The sequence below is a fragment of the Syngnathus typhle genome, linkage group LG19 (assembly GCF_033458585.1).
Source record: "Syngnathus typhle isolate RoL2023-S1 ecotype Sweden linkage group LG19, RoL_Styp_1.0, whole genome shotgun sequence".
In the NCBI taxonomy this organism is placed as follows: Eukaryota; Metazoa; Chordata; class Actinopteri; order Syngnathiformes; family Syngnathidae; genus Syngnathus; species Syngnathus typhle.
In genome coordinates this window covers 7,401,496-7,423,661 of record NC_083756.1, presented here as the reverse complement: position 1 = coordinate 7,423,661, position 22,166 = coordinate 7,401,496, and the positions used below count along the sequence as shown (strand labels likewise).

Here is a 22,166-nt window from a genome sequence, read left to right as displayed (position 1 = left end):
TCCGCTCATTTGTATGTCGAAAACAAATATCCAAGCATCATTTTCCCGGCAGCAGCTGCGTCTGAATATCTGACGAGTAATTTGCCCAATATAACTCTTCCCGCCCTCGTCGGCTGTGTTCTGATTCCCTCTTGTTTGGAGTAAATTGAGTGATTAACAGGTGTCGGACCTGTAAAACAAATCCACCGAGGGAAGACGGAGAAGCTTTTTTTTTTTTTTCTCTGCGGCATTCAATCCGAAGAAGGACTAAATTAATCCTCAGGGTAATTTCACGCGATTTACACAGGCACCAAAGATGGGTCAAACGGAGGAGAATGCGCATTGATTGCTGTAATAGTCCCCGCATCAAGTGAGATCCTCTTTGGTATTAACCGTGCGAGGTGGATGTGCGTGAAAGCCCGCTGATGAAGTGGTTTGTTACTTCATTAATGACAAAGAGGACTCACTTCCAGCGACACGGCATTACAGATGTTAAGACCAATTTAGCGCCTCTAAGCCTTTCTTTCAAGGAAGTTTTGTCGCCACCCGCCCAGCTAAAGTGCTGGATCTAATTGAAAACTCCTCGCCTTTGTGCTTCCTTTCACATGTTGGGGATTAAGCTCATGAATATATGGTCTCTATTTTGTCAACTTGCCTCAAGAGGAGAGACACAAATGAAATATGTCACCCACTTTTTTTTTTCTTCTTCTTCTTCCCCCTGCCCCACATGCAGCAAACACAAAATCCTCTAAGAATCTTAAAACCCAAAATCTGCTCATAACACTTTTTATTAATAGTTCTATAACATTTCACGTCATTTCAGCCCTGAATGAAGAACTCGTTTCATCAAGGTCATTTATTCAGATTCTCAGTTCATAGGGTGCTTTGGACATAAATAATGATCTAAAAATCTAATCATTCCTAGAACACAGATGAAGTTCTACACAGGGCGACATTCATCACACACTACACCGAGTGCAAATTATCAAAAAATCCCAAGCCTCCTGAAATATACACAAGCTTCTGTTTTGAAAATGGATCACTTTTTTTTCTTCTATGTTGTCCTCCCTCTTGACATAATATGTACAGCTTTCTTTCACGCGGTCATTTGTGACGTCCTAGCTGGGCTGGCGTGTCCTGGACGCCGCCGTGTGTGGCCTGAGGACAGGTGAGCAGCGTGAAAGGAGTAATGCTTGAAGAGAAGACATAAGTCAGGTCTGTGGACCAGTTTCCTTTGGTTCTGTGTGGTCGGCAGGTGGGCGGCCCGCATCGATGCCTTCATGTGAACGGAAGCAGCAGAGCAACAGTGTGAGTGAGTCTTTTTCTATTATTATTTTTTTAACTCATGCTTCATAATTTGGTTACATTTGATCTACTGTATCTTAACATTAGTTGTTGCAGTGCTTTTTCAAAACTTCTTTAGTCAAGCGCGGGGAACCTTTAGTCCTGTGGGCCAGTTTACATTTCAGAAACCAATTTTGTATAAGGTGAAATGTCATACATGGGTCTATATTTCATATTTTTTGAATGATGGCACTGTTTCTTTGTATGGACACTTTTGGATCGGCCAGAGAGTCACCCACGCTTGCTGTGTCTTCTGTTTTTAGTCAGTGTTTGTGTGACTTTGGTCGTGCTACTATGTTGGGGGTCAAAGAGCTCCAACGTTCGGAGAGAGGGAGGCGTCAATATGTTCAGCACACCTCCTTCCCCGTCGCGCCGGGAGGGAGGATGTTGATCTGGGTGAGCTGAGCCGAGTGTTCCCTGGCCTTGAGGCGCAGGGCGGCGATACTGGAGGCCCGGCGGTCAGCCGCAGCTGAGGATGAGGGGGCGGAAGAGGGGGTCGGGTCTGGGAGGATGCTGCCGGCGTGGGGGCTGTCCACAGGTGGAGCGGGCTGCCGCAAGAGCGCCGCAGCGGCGGAAGCACTGGTCAGAGGACCCATACTGGAGAAGAGCCTGCATCCAGAAATGTGCTTTTAATTCCTCTCCAAGCTGAAGCTCTTTTGACATCAGAACATGAAAGTGTGATGGCAGAAGCGCAGGAAGACACATTTCCAGTTAATTGAGGCTTTCCGTGTCCCAAATGAGGAGCTAATTGTGCCATGTGGTGTTTGCAGTGTCAGCCCTCTTCACAGCTTGTTTTGCAGGATCACACATTTGGTTAATTTATTAAGACATTTGGCAGTGATTACACACCACACTGCGAATGGTTAGCAGTGAAACACATTTCTAATCAGACGCTAAGATAAATAGCAAAGTGTGAAAGCATCTGTCGTTAGGCAGAGTGCTTGGAGGGTGACCTGCTCCTGCTCGCAAAGTGGGTGCATAAATGAATAGAAATAGGACAGGTGGAGCTCACCTCCCAAAAGAGGGCCCGATGAAAGCCGGGTGGCGAAACATGGCGGCCGTGCCCAGAAAAGTGCCCAAGCCCAGCGGGGTGGCGAGAGGCGGCGCGGAACCGTTGTGGTGTGGCGGGGCGAGGCCGGGGAAGGCGGCGGCGGCGGCTGCGGCTGCCGTCCATGCCGACTCCAGGGCGGGGTGCGGGTGAGGAGGGAAGGGTCCTCCTTCCAGGTAGTGGCTGAGAGGGTGGCCTGCTGCCAGAGGGCCCGGGAAGGGCAGGCCCCCTGGGTGGGCCTGCACACCCGCCTTTTCACGCTTCCTCCACTTGGCCCTGCGGTTCTGAAACCACACCTGGAGGAACACAGGCAATGTCATTTAATTATTAGGCACATTTTTCTTTTCTTTGTGATTTTTCATTGTATTCATTTTTCATTTATTTGACTTTTTTTTAAAATATATATATTTTTAGAGCAGGGGTGTTTTTGTGAAAATGCTTTATTTGAATTATTCGTTTTAATTTTTATACACGTATAGTATTTGTCAAGTGAAATATAAAAAAGTATTGTATCTTTTATACGGACAAACAAATACCAAAATGCATCTAAAATGACTCTGAAACCTCACGTATGATATCATTGACAGAGACAATAATAAACAATAATTCGTTTTTAATACATTTAAGATGTAGTTTATTTTCATTCTTTTTATTTTATCTCGTTGATGAAAATGTTTTTTCAATTGTACTTATAACCTTGCAGCACAGCAATGATGACTTGCCTTCAAGAGTATTAAATGTTGTTGTCCTTTTCAGGTGGAGGACTGGAATTACGGTAATTAGGCGCAAGGTAAGCCGCGCCAACTAACAGGTCCTTAAATCTACTATCTGTCTAATTAAAGCCTGTTTTTTGTAGCCGGGCTTAGGGTGGAGGGGGTTGGTCGAGGTAATTAAAAGCTCTGTTGACTAAAGACCCACAAAATTGCCGCTGAACTGGCTCCAATGACAATTAATGCGCTTTAAATGAAATTCTTTAAAGCCATGTCGAGCAAGTGGGAGTATTTAACTTTCCCACGCACCCACTCTCGCTGCTGGCCAGTTTGCTCCGCAGACGCACAAAGAGCAAAATGTCAACAGGAGCAAAGTGATTGAGCGACAGGGACAGTACACGCGCACGCACTATTCCCAGAGGGCTGTTTAGCATTACACAGCCCCTGTGGAATTTATGAGTTTTTATCACCTCCTGATGGCGCCCGCTAAGTGATTTGTTCACCTACAGCCCCCTAAAGAGACATCTGTTGGATCACCCTCGGCTATTGACCCTCCAGCCGTGTTTGAACTGTCTCTGTGGTTATGAGCCCCCGCTTTGGACATTCACGCGCAGGCTTTCAGTGCGCTAGCGCAAGAGTGGGCCGCAAAAAAAAGGAGGGGGGGGGGGTGAGGTAGGAGCAAACACCTTTAATGGCCTCTCATTCGCTCCCAAGTGCAAAGCGTGGGATCAATGCGGGTCTAACTGCAATCACAGAATAGGAAATCAAATAGCATTACCACCCTCCCTCTTTTTCCCTTCTGATGGGAATCCAAACAGCGCCTTGTCCCGACATGATGTTTACTTGCGCACTAAGTGAGCGCTTTATGAATCGCTTAATTGCCGCTAAAAAGCGATCACGCGTGAGATAAAGCACCAATAACCGGAAGTGGCCCTTGTCAAGCGCACGCTCTTGGTTGACTCATCTGCATTAAACACGCTTTAAAGTCATAAATGAACGCCTCTAATTACCCACTCAGCGGTGACGCATATAGTATCCGGAAGTTTCAGATCATCAAAATGAAATGATAAGAATCTTAATCGGCATACATCTTTAAAAAAAATAAAAAATAAAAACACTTAAAATGGCAGAGTTGCCATTTTAACCACAAGGTGACAGCATATTCAAAATTGTCAAACTGCATCTTAGTAAAAGGTATTTATATAGTCGGGCAGTGTTTATGAGAATTATCTTTAAGGCAACATATATATTTAAATTAATATTGCATTTCTTGATCATTTTATCGGCTATGCCTATTTGACTGCCCCTTCAAAACATTCCTGTTTACCCGACTTGGATTTTTCCTATTAAAGGGAGTCGTGACGTAATGACAAAAGTGGGAGGACAGTTGTTATTGTACATTTAACATAAGAGATAGACACCTACTTGTACTCGGGCTTCGGTCAGATCCAAACGCATGGCGAGCTCCTCCCTGAAATAAAAGAACAAAGCGGGGAGAGAAAAAAAATCAGCGTTTTGAATTGTTTTGTCCTCTCCTGTTGTGCCTTGTCAACAACAAAAGCGGCAAAAATAGCCTTGATTTTTCTTCAATTTTTCCTTTTGCTTTTTCTTTCCTCTCCCACTTGCTCGAACTAAAAGACATCATTGCACACGTTCTATTTTGCCTGTCTGCAATACGTGGAAATAGGCCTAGTGATTGTTAGATTTCTTTTTCTTCCCTCCCTCCATCTCAGCCCTGTCACTGTAACAACATAATGGCTGGAATAATGACATCCAAACGAGTCTGCCACGCACAAAAGCAATTGAAGCTCCCTTCAGCTGCCGTGCAAATTAGACCCGCAAAGTACACCGTGAAAAATATGAATACTGTAATCCCGGTAGAAATATGTTGTAAAAAAAAAAGATTGATTTTCAAGAAAAATAGGCTGTATCAATTCTAGAAGACAAATTAAAATCAGTCATGCTGGATATATGTATTTACAACTCACATGCCAAATAGTTATAATTATTTTCCCCTGTATTTGTTTATTTAACAATTTTGATAGATGTAATTTGGGTTTTTTTAAAAAAAAATAGTGATTGAAATCGCTTCTAATTCACGCATTAGTCAAGTGAAGAATGCATTATATGTTTCCTTTTTTAATTCATTAGCAAATACATATTTTTTTTCTCTTCCAATAATAACACATAAAAATAGCATTACTGATCATTTAGATAATTCGCATCAACTAAAATGAGTTGGGGTTTTTTTGGGGGGGCAGTAAAAAACAATATTGCGCAGGCAAAATAAATGAAGGGCGTTACCTGGTGAAGACGTCGGGGTAGTGCGTCTTTTGGAAAGCTCTCTCCAGTTCCTCCAGTTGGTAACTGGTGAAGGTAGTCCTGTATCGTCTCTGCTTGCGCTTCATCATGCCCTCCTCCGAGTCGCTGCCCGCCGACAGACACACGCTGTCCTCCCCGTCCCCGGCGTTTAAAGCCTCTCTCTCCTCGTCTTTGGGCGACGGACTGGCAGCCGCGTCTCCGCAGCTCTCCTCCTCCGTCTTCACCGCGTCTTCGTCGAACTTTAACGCGCCGAGCTCCACCAGGCCCGGCGCGCCGCCGTCCTCCGAGCCCTCGCCGGGGCTCCGTTCGCCTTGGGGCTGGCTCAGGGTCGCGTTCTCCCTGTACGACTTGCTGCGGCTGATGCTCACCTGCGGCGCCTGGATTATTTTGAGGCTCTCTGCAGCGCCTTCCAGGAGGAGCCGCTCGCGCTCCAGCTTGTCCGCCTGCTCCTGGAGGTATTTGCCTCCAGGGCCGTATAGGCGGCGGAGCTTCGGGGGCAGGTGCATGTCAGCGCTCAGAGAAAGCTCTTTGGTCGGCCCTGATCAGAAAAACGCGTTAATTCGTAGAACCCGAGCTCCTCCCCATAAAATAATAAAAAAAAATGTGTTAGTAAAATAAAAAAAATATTAAAATTACGTTTCAAAGCCAAAAATGTCAAAGTGCGATTTAAAAAAAAAAAAAAAAAAAGGAACTTTCACTGCTTGATTGTATTTCCTATAGCCCGCCCCCAAACAATTATCTGCACTCGAATATTTTGCATACTACTTAGGCTACCCATAATATTCAATTTATGTACAAACAAAACATAGTTGCCAACCAGTCGTGGTTTTTTTTAGGATTATTCACAATGACTAAACGCAACATAAATGGACCAATGAATCAAATAGCTAGAATTTTAAATTAAACAACATGACAGCAGCACAGTAAAGATAATCAAGAATTATTTTGGTTAAAACATATCAAAGTTATTTAAAGTCGTTTGCTGCATGTTTTTTTGCGTTTAATGCAATTAAAAAAAAATATCAGTTCGTTTTTTTAAGATCTAACTTTTACCAAATAAATTGTAGTCCCTTACACGGACACTTAACAGGTGAGCATAAGGTAATAACGGAAAAACATATTTGTGTGTTTTATTTTTAGAGGCGTTATTCACATAATTTGTTAACTTCACACGTGCAGCATATAGAAAATAGCACAAATGACAATAAAAACACAAGAAACTTAAGATGTCAACACAAGCTAAATGTATATATAAAAAAGGTTGCTCACTAAAGACGTGTATAGCGCACTTCTTTAATTTGTTAATTTGCAAAAGTTAACGTCAGAAAAAAAAATTCCAACGTACCCTCCGGCGTCTTGTCGCTCTCCCCTCTTGCGGGCAGGGCGCTTATAAGTCGGACCCTGCACGGGCTCCGACGCCCCAGAATGCTGTCAATGCAATAGGACGAGAGCAGCGTGGGGGACTTGCCACCCTTGCTCTCGTGGACGTCCTCGTCAAAGTGGCCGCTCATGTCGATTCTTCTCGGGCCACTTGGTGTGTCGTCGTCTACTGCGGTCAAGACGGGGCTCGCCTGCCTCGCACCTCGCTGCGTTTCCACCACAGCTCTGTCACGCTCAGTCGCACGCTCCCGAACACGCACGTGCTGGCTCGGTAGGCGCCTCCTGATTGGTCGATGGGGCTGAGCGCTCATGTGTCGACGAAGACTCGGAGGAGCAGCTTTATATTTTTTACATTAAGGTTAATTTGAGGGGAGGGCGACAAACGCTGACATGGACTCCGTTACAATACACGGAATGAACCTTAATCGTATTTAGACTGTTATTGTAATTGTATACTGACTGAGACCAAATATTTTGTCAAACGGATAAATACCTCCAATGTTATTTTTAAGTGGCAAGTGCCTGTGGGAAAAAAAACAAAAACATTATTTTACATTATACATATAATAATACATATATTTTTGTTGCCCACTATACCCAGTTTTAATATAAACTGGTCCTTTTAGAACGGTGTCTATAGGTCGGATCGAGGTCTGCTACAAAAATAAAAGATACTGAATTTCCCAATTACTTGCCTCATATAAAAAATATAAGAAACCCTCATGACAATAAAACAACAGCAGCAATAATGTGAGTATAAGAATTATTGCGATCATAATGCAAATTTGAATAATACATTGCTTTTATTCTTTTAGATTGGAATCCCGGATAAAGTATTTTTACATCATGTAAGTAATTGCTTGACATTTTTATCATGATAACCTTTCCCTTTCATAAAAATATGGAGAATGTCACGTGCTTCATGCTGGCTGTCACTCTTGCTCTCTGCTGGAAAAAAGGGCCTGACTTAATCTAAAGTGAGGGTGATGAGGTGCCGCAAGGGAAGCCGGGATTGCACGCGGGGACTTCACCATGCAGGGAGGTGGTGGTGGTGGTGGTGCATGGGGGCTTTAGATGGAGAATGTAATTTTAAATGAAAGTCTATTTAACCCGCTGTGAATGGCGTGTGACCCCTATCCTCGCCTCAAAGCCCATCACTGTTAAAAGGATCATTTTCAGAATTCAATCCAAAAACTTGAGCAAGCTGCAATTTACTCTGCCCCTTTCCTTTCTTTCCTTGTCTTCTTCCCCTAGCTCCGACAGAAGAAAGAAGGTCCAAAATGGCTCACAATTCCCAATTTTCCCTCTATTTCAGGCAGGTCATATTTTTATCTTTTTCTGTCACTGCTCAGATTAGTTAAGGCTTGGGTTTTGATTTTGATAGGCTGGCATTTAACCAAACGTGACTCTGTTCGGCAGCCATGCACAATTGAAATTAGAGCACATCTAGCACACGTCCACGTATCACTGTTGGTGTCACATTCAAAGCATGCGCAACTTCTAAACTTCCGAGCTTATTTATTTGCTAGCAAATCAATGTAATGAGCGTAATAACAATCGGCCTATAAAATGTTCTTAGCGGTCATGCAAACGTGCCTGATGCAGACGGGTATTTAGAGTCGCTCTGTAATTTGCGGGCCACAATTTGATTCATTTATCCGCGCACTGTTATTAACCCTGTGGAAAAAGAGATGTCAGCCGCCATTTCGAGCAGCAGGACATCCGCGCTTTGTTTAAATGCACTAATTACGTGCATACATTCGAGAGGAAAGGAATAGCCTGCATGCGTGCAATTTTCACATTTTCCGTCTAGCTGCTTGCAGGTGGAGAGAAAGACGCAGCAAGCACGCGCAGCATCACTTTAGCGCCTATGGCAAAAGGAAACCCAGCACAAAGAAATCCCGATGATTATAATAGACGTTGACAAATTGTGCATTATTCTTCATGATATTTTTATTTTATTTTGATAAGTTAATTAATGCAGCGTGTGCCTAATATTGCGACTAGTGAGTTACAAGTATCAATGATTTGACCAGAGGCGATTCTTTAAAAGGTGTTTGCGCTGCATGTCATTCATCTGGCGCCATCTTCTGGCCGGAATAGAAAACGGCTTCGTCGAAAGACAAGAGTTTCATTAACCTTTTGAAACCGCGAGCTACTTATTGAGTATTAATGAATGCAAAGTGCTCCCACTTTGTTTATACACTTCTAAAATAACAATTGCTCAAACTACTTTATATTATATATAGTTTTGTTAACATTCTTTAAAAAAAAACAATTAGGTTAAAAATAAACTAATTTGGGTCAATTTTAAAATATTTGTAAACTTGATGACGTCATATGCCGCATCCAGCTTCTCCGTGTATGACGTCACGAGACAAGTCACCATGCCAAACCAGGAAGCGGAGGAGAGGATGGAGAGAGGGAGGGGTGAGTGTGTCGAGGAGAGGGAGAGGGAGGCCTTTGGAGGCGCGCGTTTGCAAAGTTAATTAGCGGTTATTAACAGGCCGCATAATGAGTGCGAGAGGGAGTCAATTTAATGACTTTGTTAGCGCCGAGTCGAGAGCGACAGGCAGGCGCAGAGCGAGACAACAAAGGCACGCAGCCATCATGTGTAATTTCCAGTCCTAATGATCGGAAACAAAAGACTCTAATTTCGTTCAACTGACTCGATAATTTGTCCCTTATGTAAGGAAAATAGTGAATGACGTAATGCGTCAACAGGGGTATAGCTTTCTATTTAGAAGGACGAGGAAGCGGATAGTAACGAGGGAAGGTCACGTGGGACTGCGGGCCTGTAATTATTTTCATCCCACATTGAAATTTGAAATATGTCACTGCTTAGATTTGTCCTGTAGCAATGGCTATTTGAACACAAATGGTGCAGCAACACTTGGAGACAAATATTATTTTGTAACACTCCCACACATATATTCTTTATCCTCTTTGAAAAATAACAGTTATGGACAAACCCTTCCATTTTTTTATATTTTATTCAATTTTTATGACTGCATGTTTTGCTCAATTAGTATAGAGGGTGAATTTTCCCTAAATTGACTCCTTTGCCACAACGTTGCAGACATGTCACCTGTTAAGATGGAGGTTATCGTGGAATTGAAAAAGAAAGTGTTGCAGTGAAGGTGCAGATTTTTTAAAGCAGAACATGCATCAATTACATGGGCAGGGCAGGAATGACACCATTAAAGCTTATTGTGGCCCACTGCTGCAAAATGACGGGTGTCTTCACGCATGACCTCATCATTCCACAGATGGCTTGAATTATAGGAAAGATGCAAGCGCCATTATCATCAAGGAAGGGGGGGGGGGGACTCCAAGTCGTCTACATGGATTCATGACGGGTTAAAAGGTGATTCAAAAGAGAGAGGCTATTTCACGGCTGCTTTTTTCTCCTCTGATTACAACCACGATGGTATGAATCCAGACTCTCGCCACCTCCCGCAGATTGTGAGTTGAAGAGGTCATTTTCATCATCGTCATTGTCACCAGTTGACCGTCCAAAAGCTCGAAGCGCGTGTGTTTTCACAACCGCGTTGCCCTTTTATTGATTGCGCGCCTTCATTTTAATTCAATTGCGCCCGTGTCGGGGGGAAAAAAAAAAAAAAAAACGCGCCGAGAATCATCCGAGTAATGAGATAATCAAAGTAATATATGCAAATCAGTTATGATGCCAGCTTATCAAAACCCGAGTGCCCCCCCCCCCCAACCCCCTTGAGTGTGAAGAAGTCCTTTTATTCACTTAGCGGCAATACCTTGAGCGAATGACACCATGCAAATGACAGTTGATTAGACTAAATTAAGAGCCTGACCTTGTCTGAGTTTTATGTAAATTCTCTTTTTTTTCTGCTATGATTTACACATTAGCCAGGTAGTGCACATTTTTCACGCGGATAAGAAAAACAAAGTTGAGTCCCCCGAAAGGCTGGAATGATCTTCTCTATGTACCTTGACCTAGGTGCAATCCCGCTGGGACGCAAAGTGCATCGTTAGAACTTCCTTGCTGAGAGGGGACTGCGCCTTCCAGATTGACTGTGTGTGTAGTTGCTTGTGCACCATAACAACACATTGTTTTAAAGCGCTGCAGCTGCGACTTCCTCTCTGCGGGGTGCGCGGCCTGTCGATGGGAAAGGCCTAAATCCAATATAGATGGCGGAGCCGCTTGGCCGCCCGCTAGGGACCCTCAGACTTGCAGGCCGGGATGGAAGAGTCACCCCCCACTCCTCTAAATTGCTCCGAGAGGTTGTTGAGCTACACCCCCAAAGCTGAAGCTGCCTATGATCTAATGACAGGACTGAGAGTGGACGGAGCTGCATGTGCACCTGAATGGCGGTGAGACTCCACATGATTGATGTACACCTTATTTGTTCTCCAACACTTCTTGTCAGACCTCCCTAAAAATGCTACAGAGTCCAAAGCGGAGAAAATAGTCTGTGTGCTGTCACAAATACCAAAGCAGTACCATTACTGGATACGTATATCCTTTGTGGCGTCAAGGCCCGGTTTTGTCCAAGTGCCAAAAGTATTTTCCACTTTTTTTTTTTTCTTCTCCTCCCTTTCATCGTGCCCCTGCCTGGTGTTTGTCCCTCCAATTGTAGTGCCACTTCTGGCTGTTTTCATTTCTCCTTTTGTATCCAAAATTCTGCCCTCACAAAGATAACAATGCTCAATTTGGAATGACACTCACAGAATAGTGTTCATTTAACAAAACGTTTATTATGGCGGGTTGATTTTGGCTAGGCTGCCGAACCACGCTGAGTCGTTTCCATTTGTTTATCTAATTATTCTTATTGTACGCCATTCATGACCTATGTGAATAAAATACTGTACAGAGACCTAGCATCAAAGTACACAACATAATTGACATGAATAATTGCTAAATCTTTTGAATAACTTGTAGGAATTGTCCTTCGAGTGCTTCAGTAATTTTGTATTTTTTTTATTATTTTTTATTGTAAGCTCCTCTCTCTCTTTAAGGCACATCTTTATAACCAAGCAATTCCAAAGCAATTTTCTCTGTGGGAGGAGAGTGTAATTTTCTATTCTGTGACACTGTGATGTGTAAGAAACTAGGAGCTGGCGCTAAAAGGCATTTGCCGTGCGTATTGTGGTGTGGGTGGGTGGGAGTCGTTTTAATGGCCAACGCGGGTGGCGGGGAGTGGGAGCCGTGTCAGGGAGGCCATCGTTTAATGACCCCCGAATAGCGCCCTCCTTGTTAGAGCTATCGTCTTGGAAACACAAGGCTTTTGAACCAGGAGAGCGCCACACGCCGCAATCCTCTTTTATCTTCATATTAATCCATTTGCATAACATTAGACCATGGATAGGATGCGGAAGATACTCACCGAGAGGGTGGCGCTTACATGTCCTTGCAAATTTAATCAGTGTTAAATGGAGCTGTCAAATTTGGGAGAGCGAGGAAGTCGCCGGAAGTGTCATGTCAGGGCTAATTTAACATTTCGGAACCCCCGCTGCGATTACAATATCCGAGATATTTCGAAGGAGATCTCAGAATTCACGGTTGATAACTCAGCGGTGAGCAACTAGTTGAGGTCAGTGGTGAGGTTACTTAAATGGTTGATATCTGGCCACTTCTGAACACAGCAGTTGTAAGGAGGGTGTTCACACTTGTGCAACCACATTAAATGAGTTTCCTCAAATGTAATATAAGGATAAGCTACTGGAAAAGGTAAGGGGAATTAAAATGTCTGTTAGCTGGGATTTGGGGTCACTGCTGAAACGGAACTGCTGCTAATCAAAACAGCAGCACCTATGGAGGCACCTGCACAGTGACTGTTTTGTCTAGGTGTGACTTTTTGTTGACTTTATCAATTGTCTTAGGGTTCTTGCAAATACATTTGAATTATTTGTGGGCAGAATATTTGTCAAAATATGTGACGTTCATCAATCCAATTTTATTTTTTTATTTTTTTACAGCGCGAGACTTTTGTGGGACACGGAAACTCACTCTCATTCGTGCAATCTCTGCCTTACTTAATCTTAAATTGAAATACAGGCCAAATTGATGTCACTGCAAAAAAAGAAACTGTCCTATTTACAATTCCATTATGTCGCTGATTGAAGCTGTGTGGGAAAAAACTAATTAACTAAAAAAAAAAAGCTTGTGGCGGCCTAAGACTTATTCTTGTATATAGGAGTCAAAGTGAACATTGTGTGCTTTTTGTGCATGTGATTGCTTGTTTATGCATAGTGGGACACCGTGGCAAGCGAGTGTACCATTTACCGTCGAGCCGTTCAGTTCAGCAGGCATCTAATAACAAAACATTTCTGGGCCACTTACCCATGCATAGATCCAAGTCTATTTGTCAACAGTTTTCTTCGCCTCTCTTTAAGCACACGGCCAGCGACCGGATTGCACCCAAATACTCTCGAATTCCATCATGAGACTCGGGGATGAAATTAAAATGGCCTATTTTCTTTCCCCGTGCAAGCTGCAGATCAATTTCCGGGAACGGGGACATGATATTGGGCCACCGTTTGGGCTTTCTCGTCTGGCGCCGCACCCTAACTGCCTGCCAGCGGGGAGGCCCGGGCTTGACTGCACGCCTCGCCGGAGGAAGCCTTACTTCTGCCGCGGCGAGTTTATTTGCGCCTCGCTAGGAGAATTGCCTTCATTTACCGTTCCCCAACAACACTTGCGGGAAAACATCAAATGGACAAGCCAGGCATGAATGGGAAAGACCAAATTGATTCGGTTTGATACGCGCGCCTGGGGTAGACGCTCGTTTGACTGCCTATTTTAAAGATAAATGGAAAAAAATTGCCTTATGCATCACCTTTTTCCCAACCCTGCATGTTTTTATTTAGCATGAAGCTCTCGTCCATAGCGAACTTTCCCGGCCACAATGTTTGGTACACAAATAAAAAAATATTTACTGTGCTTCCATAATGGAAACTAGGCGTTGTCATATTAGTTAAAAATTCTGTGCGTAAAATTGATTACCGTATTTTCCGGCCTATAAGGCGCACCGGCCTATAAGGCGCACCTTCAATGAATGGCCCATTTTAAAACTTTATCCTTATATAAGGCGCACCGGACTATAAGGCGCACCACTAATGCATCATGTCAGATTTTTAATCCAAATCAAATCATTCTCCATTTTATCTTTTTTATTTCAACTTCAGACGGAAACAAATTACTTTATAATAATAAAATAATGATCCATAGTCTTTTTGAGTCATGATTCATAGTCTTCAGCGGGCCACTTATGATTGATTTCATGACACAATGCTTTGGGCCAGTTTAAATTTAGGAATTTGGTCCATATATAAGGCGCACCGGGCTATAAGGCGCACTGTTGGTTTTTGAGAAAAATTTAGGTTTTTAGGTGCGCCTTATAGGGCGGAAAATACGGTAATTAACCTCATCTATTGATCCATGTTACCTCAAAAGCTTTAAAAAACGTCTCATGCTTGTTTTAGCTGGCAGTATTGGACCCTTATTTGTACTCCGTCCCACCTTTGACTTGTCCTCTCTCCCTTTTTGCTGTAGGCCCTCCGTCATTGCGTCACACAGTCCGCAAAACTCTAATTGAAGCCATATTGACACAGAGAATAAATCCAGCCCCCCTCGTCCACGTACTCTGGGCACGCAGCGGAGTTTGCTCCAGGAGAATGTTGTGAGAGTCATTCATTTATACCTACTTTTATACCTCTCGCAGCTTCCTCCGGGTTGGACGACAGAATGACTGAACTCAAGGTAAGGCAAACATTTATTTCGCTTCAAAATAACTGTCATGGTTGTCAAATACAAATGGGTGTGTAAAACTTAAATATAGCGATGTAAATTCTGAGTTAGGAAAGATGGACAGGGGAAAAAAAGAGAAATATTTCACCGCAATCAGTTCTAATTTTTCCATTCCAAAATAATTAAAGAAATAAGCTTGAATATCTTCAATCGAAGCAGGCTGAGAAACGGGAGGTGTTGCTCCTAACCAATCAGGATGCGGCATTCAACAGCTGCCCAGATGTGGCTGTGGAAACATGAAACTTTTTGAGGAAAAGTCACAAAACAAAGCCAGTAAAGTCCATAAAATGTCTATTAAATAAATGCTGTATTGTTTTTTTTTTTTTTTTTGTAGACATAGAGCCATAAAGAGTTCCACACATGGAACACATTTGTGTGTGCACACTAACAATGACTCAGCAACATTTGTAAACATGCGTTGGTTATACAGTAATGCAAATTTTTCAGTGGCACTAAAAGTGTGCACTGGATAGCGTCGATTTAATTTGCCTCTTTTTTTTTAGAACACCCGACAATGGATGACTGTGCTTTCTTTGTTTTGTCACAAATCTAATGTGAATCCATGTGACAACAATTAAGAAAAACATTTAATGATGAGCCTTCAAATTGAATTAGAAACAGCGTGAACGCATTTATCCTGCATCACAATGAAGCCGCATAGTGAGTGTGTGTGTGTGAGTGTCTTTCTCTTTTGCAGTACTTGTGTGGATTTGGCAACGAATTCTCCTCTGAAGACCCTCGCTGCCCTGGTTCTCTACCTGAAGGACAGGTAGGACAAAGACAAGTTGAGTTTGGATATACATTTTTACGATGACACCTGAATGCAGCATCTTATGTCTCTATAGAACAATCCTCAGGTGTGCCCCTATGGCTTGTACGCTGAGCAGCTCTCGGGCTCGGCCTTCACCTGCCCCCGGCCGGCCAATAAGAGGAGGTCTCCATTTTTTTCTGATTTATCCATACAGTTTTTATCTGTCAAATTAATCGGATCTTTTTAATAATGGTGCTGGTTTACAGCTGGCTTTATCGTATCCTCCCATCCGTCAAGCATAAGCCTTTCGTCCCCACTGACTGCGGGAATCTGACGGAGAAATGGGACAATGTGGATCCTGATCCCAACCAGGTGACAAACTGAGAAAAAAATAATATATATATATGAATCATGAGTTTCTATTTGTGCTTCTTCTAACAGATGCGATGGCGGCCATTTTCCATTCCAAAGTCTTCCGAGAAGATAGTCGATTTTGCTGCTGTGGGTTCATCGTCAAGTTTAAATCGACGGCTTTCGGTGGGATTCTCATTACGTGAATCTTGCAGGGTCTGCACACCATCTGCGGGGCTGGCGATGCAAAATCTCGCAATGGCATCGGCATCCACGTGTACACCTGCAACACGTCCATGATGAACAAGTGAGAATGGATTCATGTTTTTGGTTTTTTCTTTTTCTTTAAATGAACGGCCTTCTAACAGTGTCGAGCATTGTCACCTTTGCAAAGGAAAAATGGACGCAAATGTTGTATCTCGTTTCCCATGTTCCAGATGCTTCAACAACTCCGACGGAGACTTTCTGATCGGTGAGCAAAATAAAAAGGAGGGATGTTTACACCATTATCTGCCACGGGAACACTGATTGCTCAATTCTGAGTGCGCTTTTTTTTTTTTTTTTTGCTGGTCCATCTACTCTTTGCCTCTGCTAGTGCCACAGCAGGGTGAGCTCTTGATCACCACAGAGTTTGGCAAGATGATGGTGGAGCCCAACGAGATATGTGTCATTCAGGTACCTTTTCTTGCAATCCACCGGCACTTTTTCGGGGAGGTTGACATGTCTGCACAACATGGAATCAGTATTGTGACACACCTTTGAAGATCGATCTTCAAGCTTTGTCATGAAAAAAAAAAGTATTTGCGAGCTTTTTTTTCTGCCGTGTTTGATGGGTTCGCTGCAGCAAGGAATGCGCTTCAGCGTGGATGTGTTTGGAGAAACCAGAGGTTATATCTTGGAGGTGTATGGAGCACATTTTGAACTCCCTGACCTTGGACCTATAGGTGGGTATATAATTGTATAAAAATGACTCCCTGCACCCTTCTTATAAAAACATATATATATTTATTATTTTTTCTAGCATACGCATTTATTTTTCGATATTTTTATTTTAAGTTTTGAATGGATTCGTGTAAAGAAGACTGAAAACAATTAAACAGAAAAATTCAAATTTTTCGCAGGAGCCAACGGTCTGGCCAACCCGAGAGACTTCCAGTGTCCGGTGGCGTGGTACGAGGATCGGGAAGTGTCCACAGGTTACACCGCCATCAATAAGTACCAAGGAAAGCTCTTTGCTTGCCAACAGGTGCTTTTGTGTGCTTTTTGTGTCCTTGTACTTCCAAAGTGTGCCATGTAAAATCTCTCTGGCCTATTACCCCATTTGAAGTCTGCATGCGCTTCAGTAAACAGCAGTCAAGCGCGACAATGACTAACAAGGGAAGTGTCCTCGGAACGCATGTGATCCATTAGGCGCCGCCGTTGATTGATTTGCCTTCCCTGGTGATTTAATATCGAAATGTTTCCGCCTCAATTATGTGTCTTAATCACTCATAATTAGTTAAGACGTTCATGAGTGAAAAAAACAAGTTAAGCCGTTAATCAATTGCAACGTTCACTCGGAGAATCGCCGAACGTCCTGCTACAAAGGTCCTCGTGCTCATTATGTAAGAGGAGACAGGCCAAACATTTAAAGATGTTTGTCGTGGGTTAAAGGTGGCAGCTTTTTTTTTTTTTTCCCCCCTGATGCCTGGAGCGTGGGCTGAGAAGGGGGGCAGGAAAATAAGATGGGAGGTCTCATTTTAGGGAAGATGCTCCCATCTTTTCATGCTGTTTTGTACCCCCCCGCCGAGCAGCAAAATTGCTCAAATTAACTTATTATTTGCTTGACTGGGCCAATATGTTTGTTTTTGTGCGTGCGTGTGCAACTCTCTTCCACTTTTCATTTTAATCACATCTAGCCGAGCCACCGCGAGTGAATGTTCAAGAATAATCCGGCACCAGGTTGACCCAAGATCTTTTGAGTGCAGGAGCAACTCCGCATGTGTTTCGTTGATTTCGGTTATGTAATGAACTAGGGCCTATTTTCAATGCGTGGTAATGTGTGTGTAAAGACTGTGAAGGTCAAGAAGACAACTTGAGTTGTAATGAACTATATCGATTTTACAGCTGCTGCTGTATTTCTTTTTCTCAAAAGAGCAATGCTACAAAATTGCTTTTTTTTTTTTTTTTTTTTAACAATCAAGATAAAGAAATAGCTTTGCACCCACTGTGGCTGTTGTACACCTCCATCAACACCAAGTGGATGTTGAAATGATGAAAGTTTGTCAAAGTTTGATTTTTTTGGGGGGCCAATTACTAAGTAATACCTTTGCCTCACAAAGAACAACCGGAATGGAAGAGAAGCAAATGTTATTTCTCGAAACATTTTCATAATGAGCCTTTCCCTCCAGCCTTCTTTTATGTCAAGCAACCCCCCCCCCCCCCCCCCCCCAGAGTACAATGACATCATTTATTGTTGGTCTTCTCAAATTGCTTCGTGTTAGTTGCCTACTTGCCCTCGGTTGAATTGCTCTATTCCGTTAGAACTTCTCTCCCTTCAACGTGGTCGCCTGGCACGGCAACTACACACCATACAAGTACAACCTCAACAACTTCATGGTCATCAACTGTGTGGCCTTTGACCATGCTGTGAGTCTCTCTCTCTCATTTGTGTCGAATGTTTTCCTTAACAAAAGCTCTTCCATGTAAGATAATTTTCCCCCCTGCTAATATCGTACAGGATCCATCCATCTTTACCGTGTTGACTGCCAAATCTACCAGACCGGGTGTGGCCATTGCCGACTTTGTCATCTTCCCTCCGCGTTGGGGTGTTGCTGACCGCACCTTCCGTCCACCGTATTATCACCGTAAGTCATAATATTCGGACACTCGTGGGAAAATAGATGTATTTGTGTTCACCTTACTTGTTAAACTCTTGTCATTTCCAACTTGCCAGTAATAGCTACACAATAATTCTCTACAAGGCCAGCAAATGTAATTTGAGACATCACGTCCACTGTTGTGTAATAGCGCCCCCTGCTGGTGTTTGAAGGTAACTACATGAGTGAGTTCATGGGGCTGATAAAGGGCCACTATGAAGCCAAAGAAGAGGGTTTCCAGCCAGGTGGGGCCAGTCTCCACAGCATCATGACCCCACACGGCCCTGACGCCGAATGTTTTGAGAAGAACAGCGTGACTGAGCTCAAACCAGAAAGGGTGGCTGAAGGAACGATGGTAAAAACCCTGAACCCCCTCCCAAAAAATACTAATCATAAAAACCTATTTTAACATCCTGCCTTCCTCAGGCGTTCATGTTCGAGTCGTCCCTCAGCATGGCCGTGACCAAGTGGGGTCTGGAGACATGCCAGAAGCTTGACAAGAGCTATTACCAATGCTGGGAAAATCTACGCAGCCACTTTAATCCCAACTGGAAGCCCAGAAAACACTAAATTATGGGTAACGACATAACGGGGCCAATTAGAATCAATGCTAAAAATATTTTAATGATACCCCAAAAAGTATATCTCCATTCAATGCTTGTGGTTTTTGACAAGATCATTTGAAGTGCTTACTATATATCCAGCCATCCATTTTCACATTTTCTTTAATTGGAATAACTTCATTGGATGGGTAAAAAAAATATTGTCATCCCATAAAGCTGCTTATTCATGAGTCATTCCACCCTGACGTGTATCCAATTAATTAATTGCGATTCTCCCCAGCATTCACCTTGTTCTCATCAAATAAACCCAAAACGTGTACGATAGTCGACATTTCTTTTATTAATAATTACACACACCAAAACAAGAGACAGGATGGTCTTTGTACAGTGAATCTCATGATGTCAAATTGAACTTGCGTACCAGAGTTCCGTCTTTAATCTGTTTTTCTCGATTGTCCTGCGGAGAAACAACCAACATACAGTATGATGAGGAAAAGCAGTGTATACATATCAATAATTAAGCCATTAAATTAAAACAATCAACTAGTGCACATACCCTGTCCGTCTTGAAGACGTAGTATAAGAAGACGAGTGGAAATACTCCAAACATGGTACCCAACAGAGATGTCTTGAAGGTGGGCTTGAAGTGTTCGTAGGGGTTTCCACGGGCAAACACCCAGCGTGTCAGGGCGGGATCTTCCTGTGACACAAAAAAAAAAGTTTTTAAAACACGCAGGAGCGAAATATCTGTATTTTTTATGCACTTTTTAAATCGGAATTGAGCTTTTTACTCCCGACATTTCAACTCTTTTGAGTTGTGCTTAACAGGAGGTTGATTGAACACGTTTCTTGCACGCTGCTTTGCAGATGCGTCCACTTAAATGAAAAATGCATTTAGCATTTGTTTGTGGATATTTTTGATTGAAGACTAGTTTGCAGCAGCAAAGATTTAAGCATCAATTGAAGCTATGGACATCCGAAATGTGCAGCAACGTCAAAGCTGATAAAAATGAAGCCTCTCTGGGTGAGTACTGACATTTCTTCCACGTTTCAGTATATTGTTTGAAACCCATAGCAACTGTTGATTTCCATAACGTCATGTTTTATATCACTGATATGTCAACAAGGTTAGCATGTTAGCTTGACTGTTTGTCCAAGGTTGACACTGTTAGCTCGGTACTTACAATCAGTTCTTTTCTATGCGGGTTGTTAAGTTGCATCTGGTACTGCCTCTTCAGATTCGCCCGCAATTTCCCCCTGGCCTCCTCAGCCCTTCGATACTCGGGGGAAAGGTTAAAATATTCATTTGGGTCCAATGTTTTTGGTCGTGATGCCAAGGGCGCTTCTCGGTAGTCCGCCATGACAGTTAGCTGACGACGGAAAGCGAGAAGACAAAACTCTCGCGTGGTTTGCGTCGCCAGTGACGCACTTTTGCGACATCTCGCGTGAACCCATCCGCCGTCTCCATGGAAACCGGTAACAACAACAACAACGGAAGACCGAGAAATCCTACAGAAAAGTCATTAACAAGTTGTGACGCGATGATATACGAACGTCACCACGTTTGACGACTTAAATATATTCGACGAGAGCTGACGATGTTTTTTGGACGTCGCCACATTTTGCTGGTGGATTTACAACTCGGGTTGAATTAAGAATGATGCTGCTCAAGGAGGCATAGTGTTGTTTTTTTGCTTTACCATGAACCCAGACGATAACCCAATGGAACAAGATCCTGATCGTAAAGAAGATAATGATGATGCTGATGACGACGATGATGATGATGGTGGTGCTAATGGTGTCGGTGATGATGATCATGATGGTGGTAATGAGAATGGTGACGTAAGGCCTACAGATAATGAAGCAGAAGAAGATGAAGAAAATCATGAAGATGGTAATAATGACATTGGTGATGATGACTACTGCAGCTTTACAGAAGGAGAAGAAGATTTGGAAGCTACAGTCCAAACTATAAATGAGCGTGAGAAGAGAACTCAAACTGATTCCTCCGGAACCGGTACAAGCGCCTCCCAACCGCGCATCACTGCGGACGAGTTTGTACGCAATTTTCTCAGTCAAATGAGGATGACAGAAACCCTTAACACTTTCCAAACGGAGTGGACGGAGATGGTGGAGAAGGGCTTGCTGCATCCCAAGCACTTCGGCGAGGTTCCGGAGGTTTACATCCAGAACCAGCGTTTGCACAACGAACTGAAGAACGCGCTACGGGAGAGGAAGGAATACCAGCTGGCAGCCTCCACCTCGGCCGAGACCCTGGCGAGGGTCCAGAAGGCCCGAGACGTGGAGTTTATGAAGCGCAAGCGTGCAAGCCAGGAGAATAACAGACTGCTGGAGGACACGAGGAGACTCAAGTCCCAGTGCCACACGTACGAGTCTGCACTCCGGAGAATGGACGACAAGCTTCAGGTCCTTGTCGAGCGGACTATGCGGGCTGCTCTGGGGAGAGACAAGGTGCTGAACCTTGCTCAAAGTCAACCGTGTCCCCCCACTGTGCCAAGAGATAAGGAGCAGAAAACCAACAGCTGCATGAGAAGCTCACATAGGTTAAGACAAGTTACTTAATAAAAGAATACATTACTTTTAGTATGGTCTTAAAAGGACAAGAATTCCCCTGAATAAAAGAATTCATTCTTGGTACCTGTTGTATTTTCTCCATAAAGCCGCTAGAGGGCGGTGTTTACGAGAAAACACTATGACCACAAGTCTACAGCCTGAGTTATCTGCGGACACAAAAATAGTAGCGTTTACAAAAAATAATACCTGGAAATATGATATATTTAAGGTAATTTATTCATAACCTTAGAAAGGATCATTTATTTAGACCCCCCCGCCAATATGTCATGGTGACATGCCCTATCAGCAGTTGAACTGGATTGCATACAAATTGTCTGTTGTGCTGCCTTGGTTACAGAGATGCTGATAAAGCTCTTTGAATGCTGCAGTGCCGGAAAGGCTGACAAAATGATTGATCCCCCTCCAGGACATCTGAAGAGCCATCCTCTTTGCAGTTAGGAATCAAAATTCACAGGGAGTTCGTACTTCCTTCGGCCAACAAG

The 22,166-nt window shown here is 43.3% G+C and overlaps 3 protein-coding genes across 3 annotated transcripts; 1 reads left to right on the top strand and 2 right to left on the bottom strand.

The window, feature by feature from the left end:
* Window positions 1-749: 749 nt before the first annotated feature.
* arxa (aristaless related homeobox a) lies at window positions 750-7,081 on the bottom strand. The gene is made up of 5 exons (XM_061266237.1): window positions 6,749-7,081; window positions 5,386-5,941; window positions 4,507-4,552; window positions 2,336-2,667; window positions 750-1,932 (listed from the first exon to the last, which is right to left on the bottom strand). The coding sequence occupies exons 1-5, from the start codon at window positions 6,912-6,914 to the stop codon at window positions 1,671-1,673; spliced, it is 1,362 nt and encodes a 453-aa protein (XP_061122221.1). The 5' UTR covers window positions 6,915-7,081; the 3' UTR covers window positions 750-1,670.
* Window positions 7,082-14,357: 7,276 nt separating this feature from the next.
* Window positions 14,358-19,413, top strand: hgd (homogentisate 1,2-dioxygenase). The gene is made up of 14 exons (XM_061266089.1): window positions 14,358-14,518; window positions 15,264-15,335; window positions 15,412-15,500; window positions 15,584-15,689; window positions 15,759-15,818; window positions 15,884-15,975; window positions 16,106-16,140; window positions 16,264-16,343; window positions 16,513-16,612; window positions 16,790-16,914; window positions 18,192-18,296; window positions 18,388-18,514; window positions 18,700-18,881; window positions 18,953-19,413. Exons 1-14 carry the CDS (start codon window positions 14,504-14,506, stop codon window positions 19,094-19,096), a joined length of 1,332 nt encoding a protein of 443 aa, XP_061122073.1. The 5' UTR covers window positions 14,358-14,503; the 3' UTR covers window positions 19,097-19,413.
* On the bottom strand, window positions 19,407-20,485 carry ndufb4 (NADH:ubiquinone oxidoreductase subunit B4). Its single transcript, XM_061266090.1, has 3 exons — window positions 20,274-20,485; window positions 19,646-19,789; window positions 19,407-19,546 (listed from the first exon to the last, which is right to left on the bottom strand). Exons 1-3 carry the CDS (start codon window positions 20,448-20,450, stop codon window positions 19,484-19,486), a joined length of 384 nt encoding a protein of 127 aa, XP_061122074.1. The 5' UTR covers window positions 20,451-20,485; the 3' UTR covers window positions 19,407-19,483.
* Between the last annotated feature and the right edge of the window lie 1,681 nt (window positions 20,486-22,166).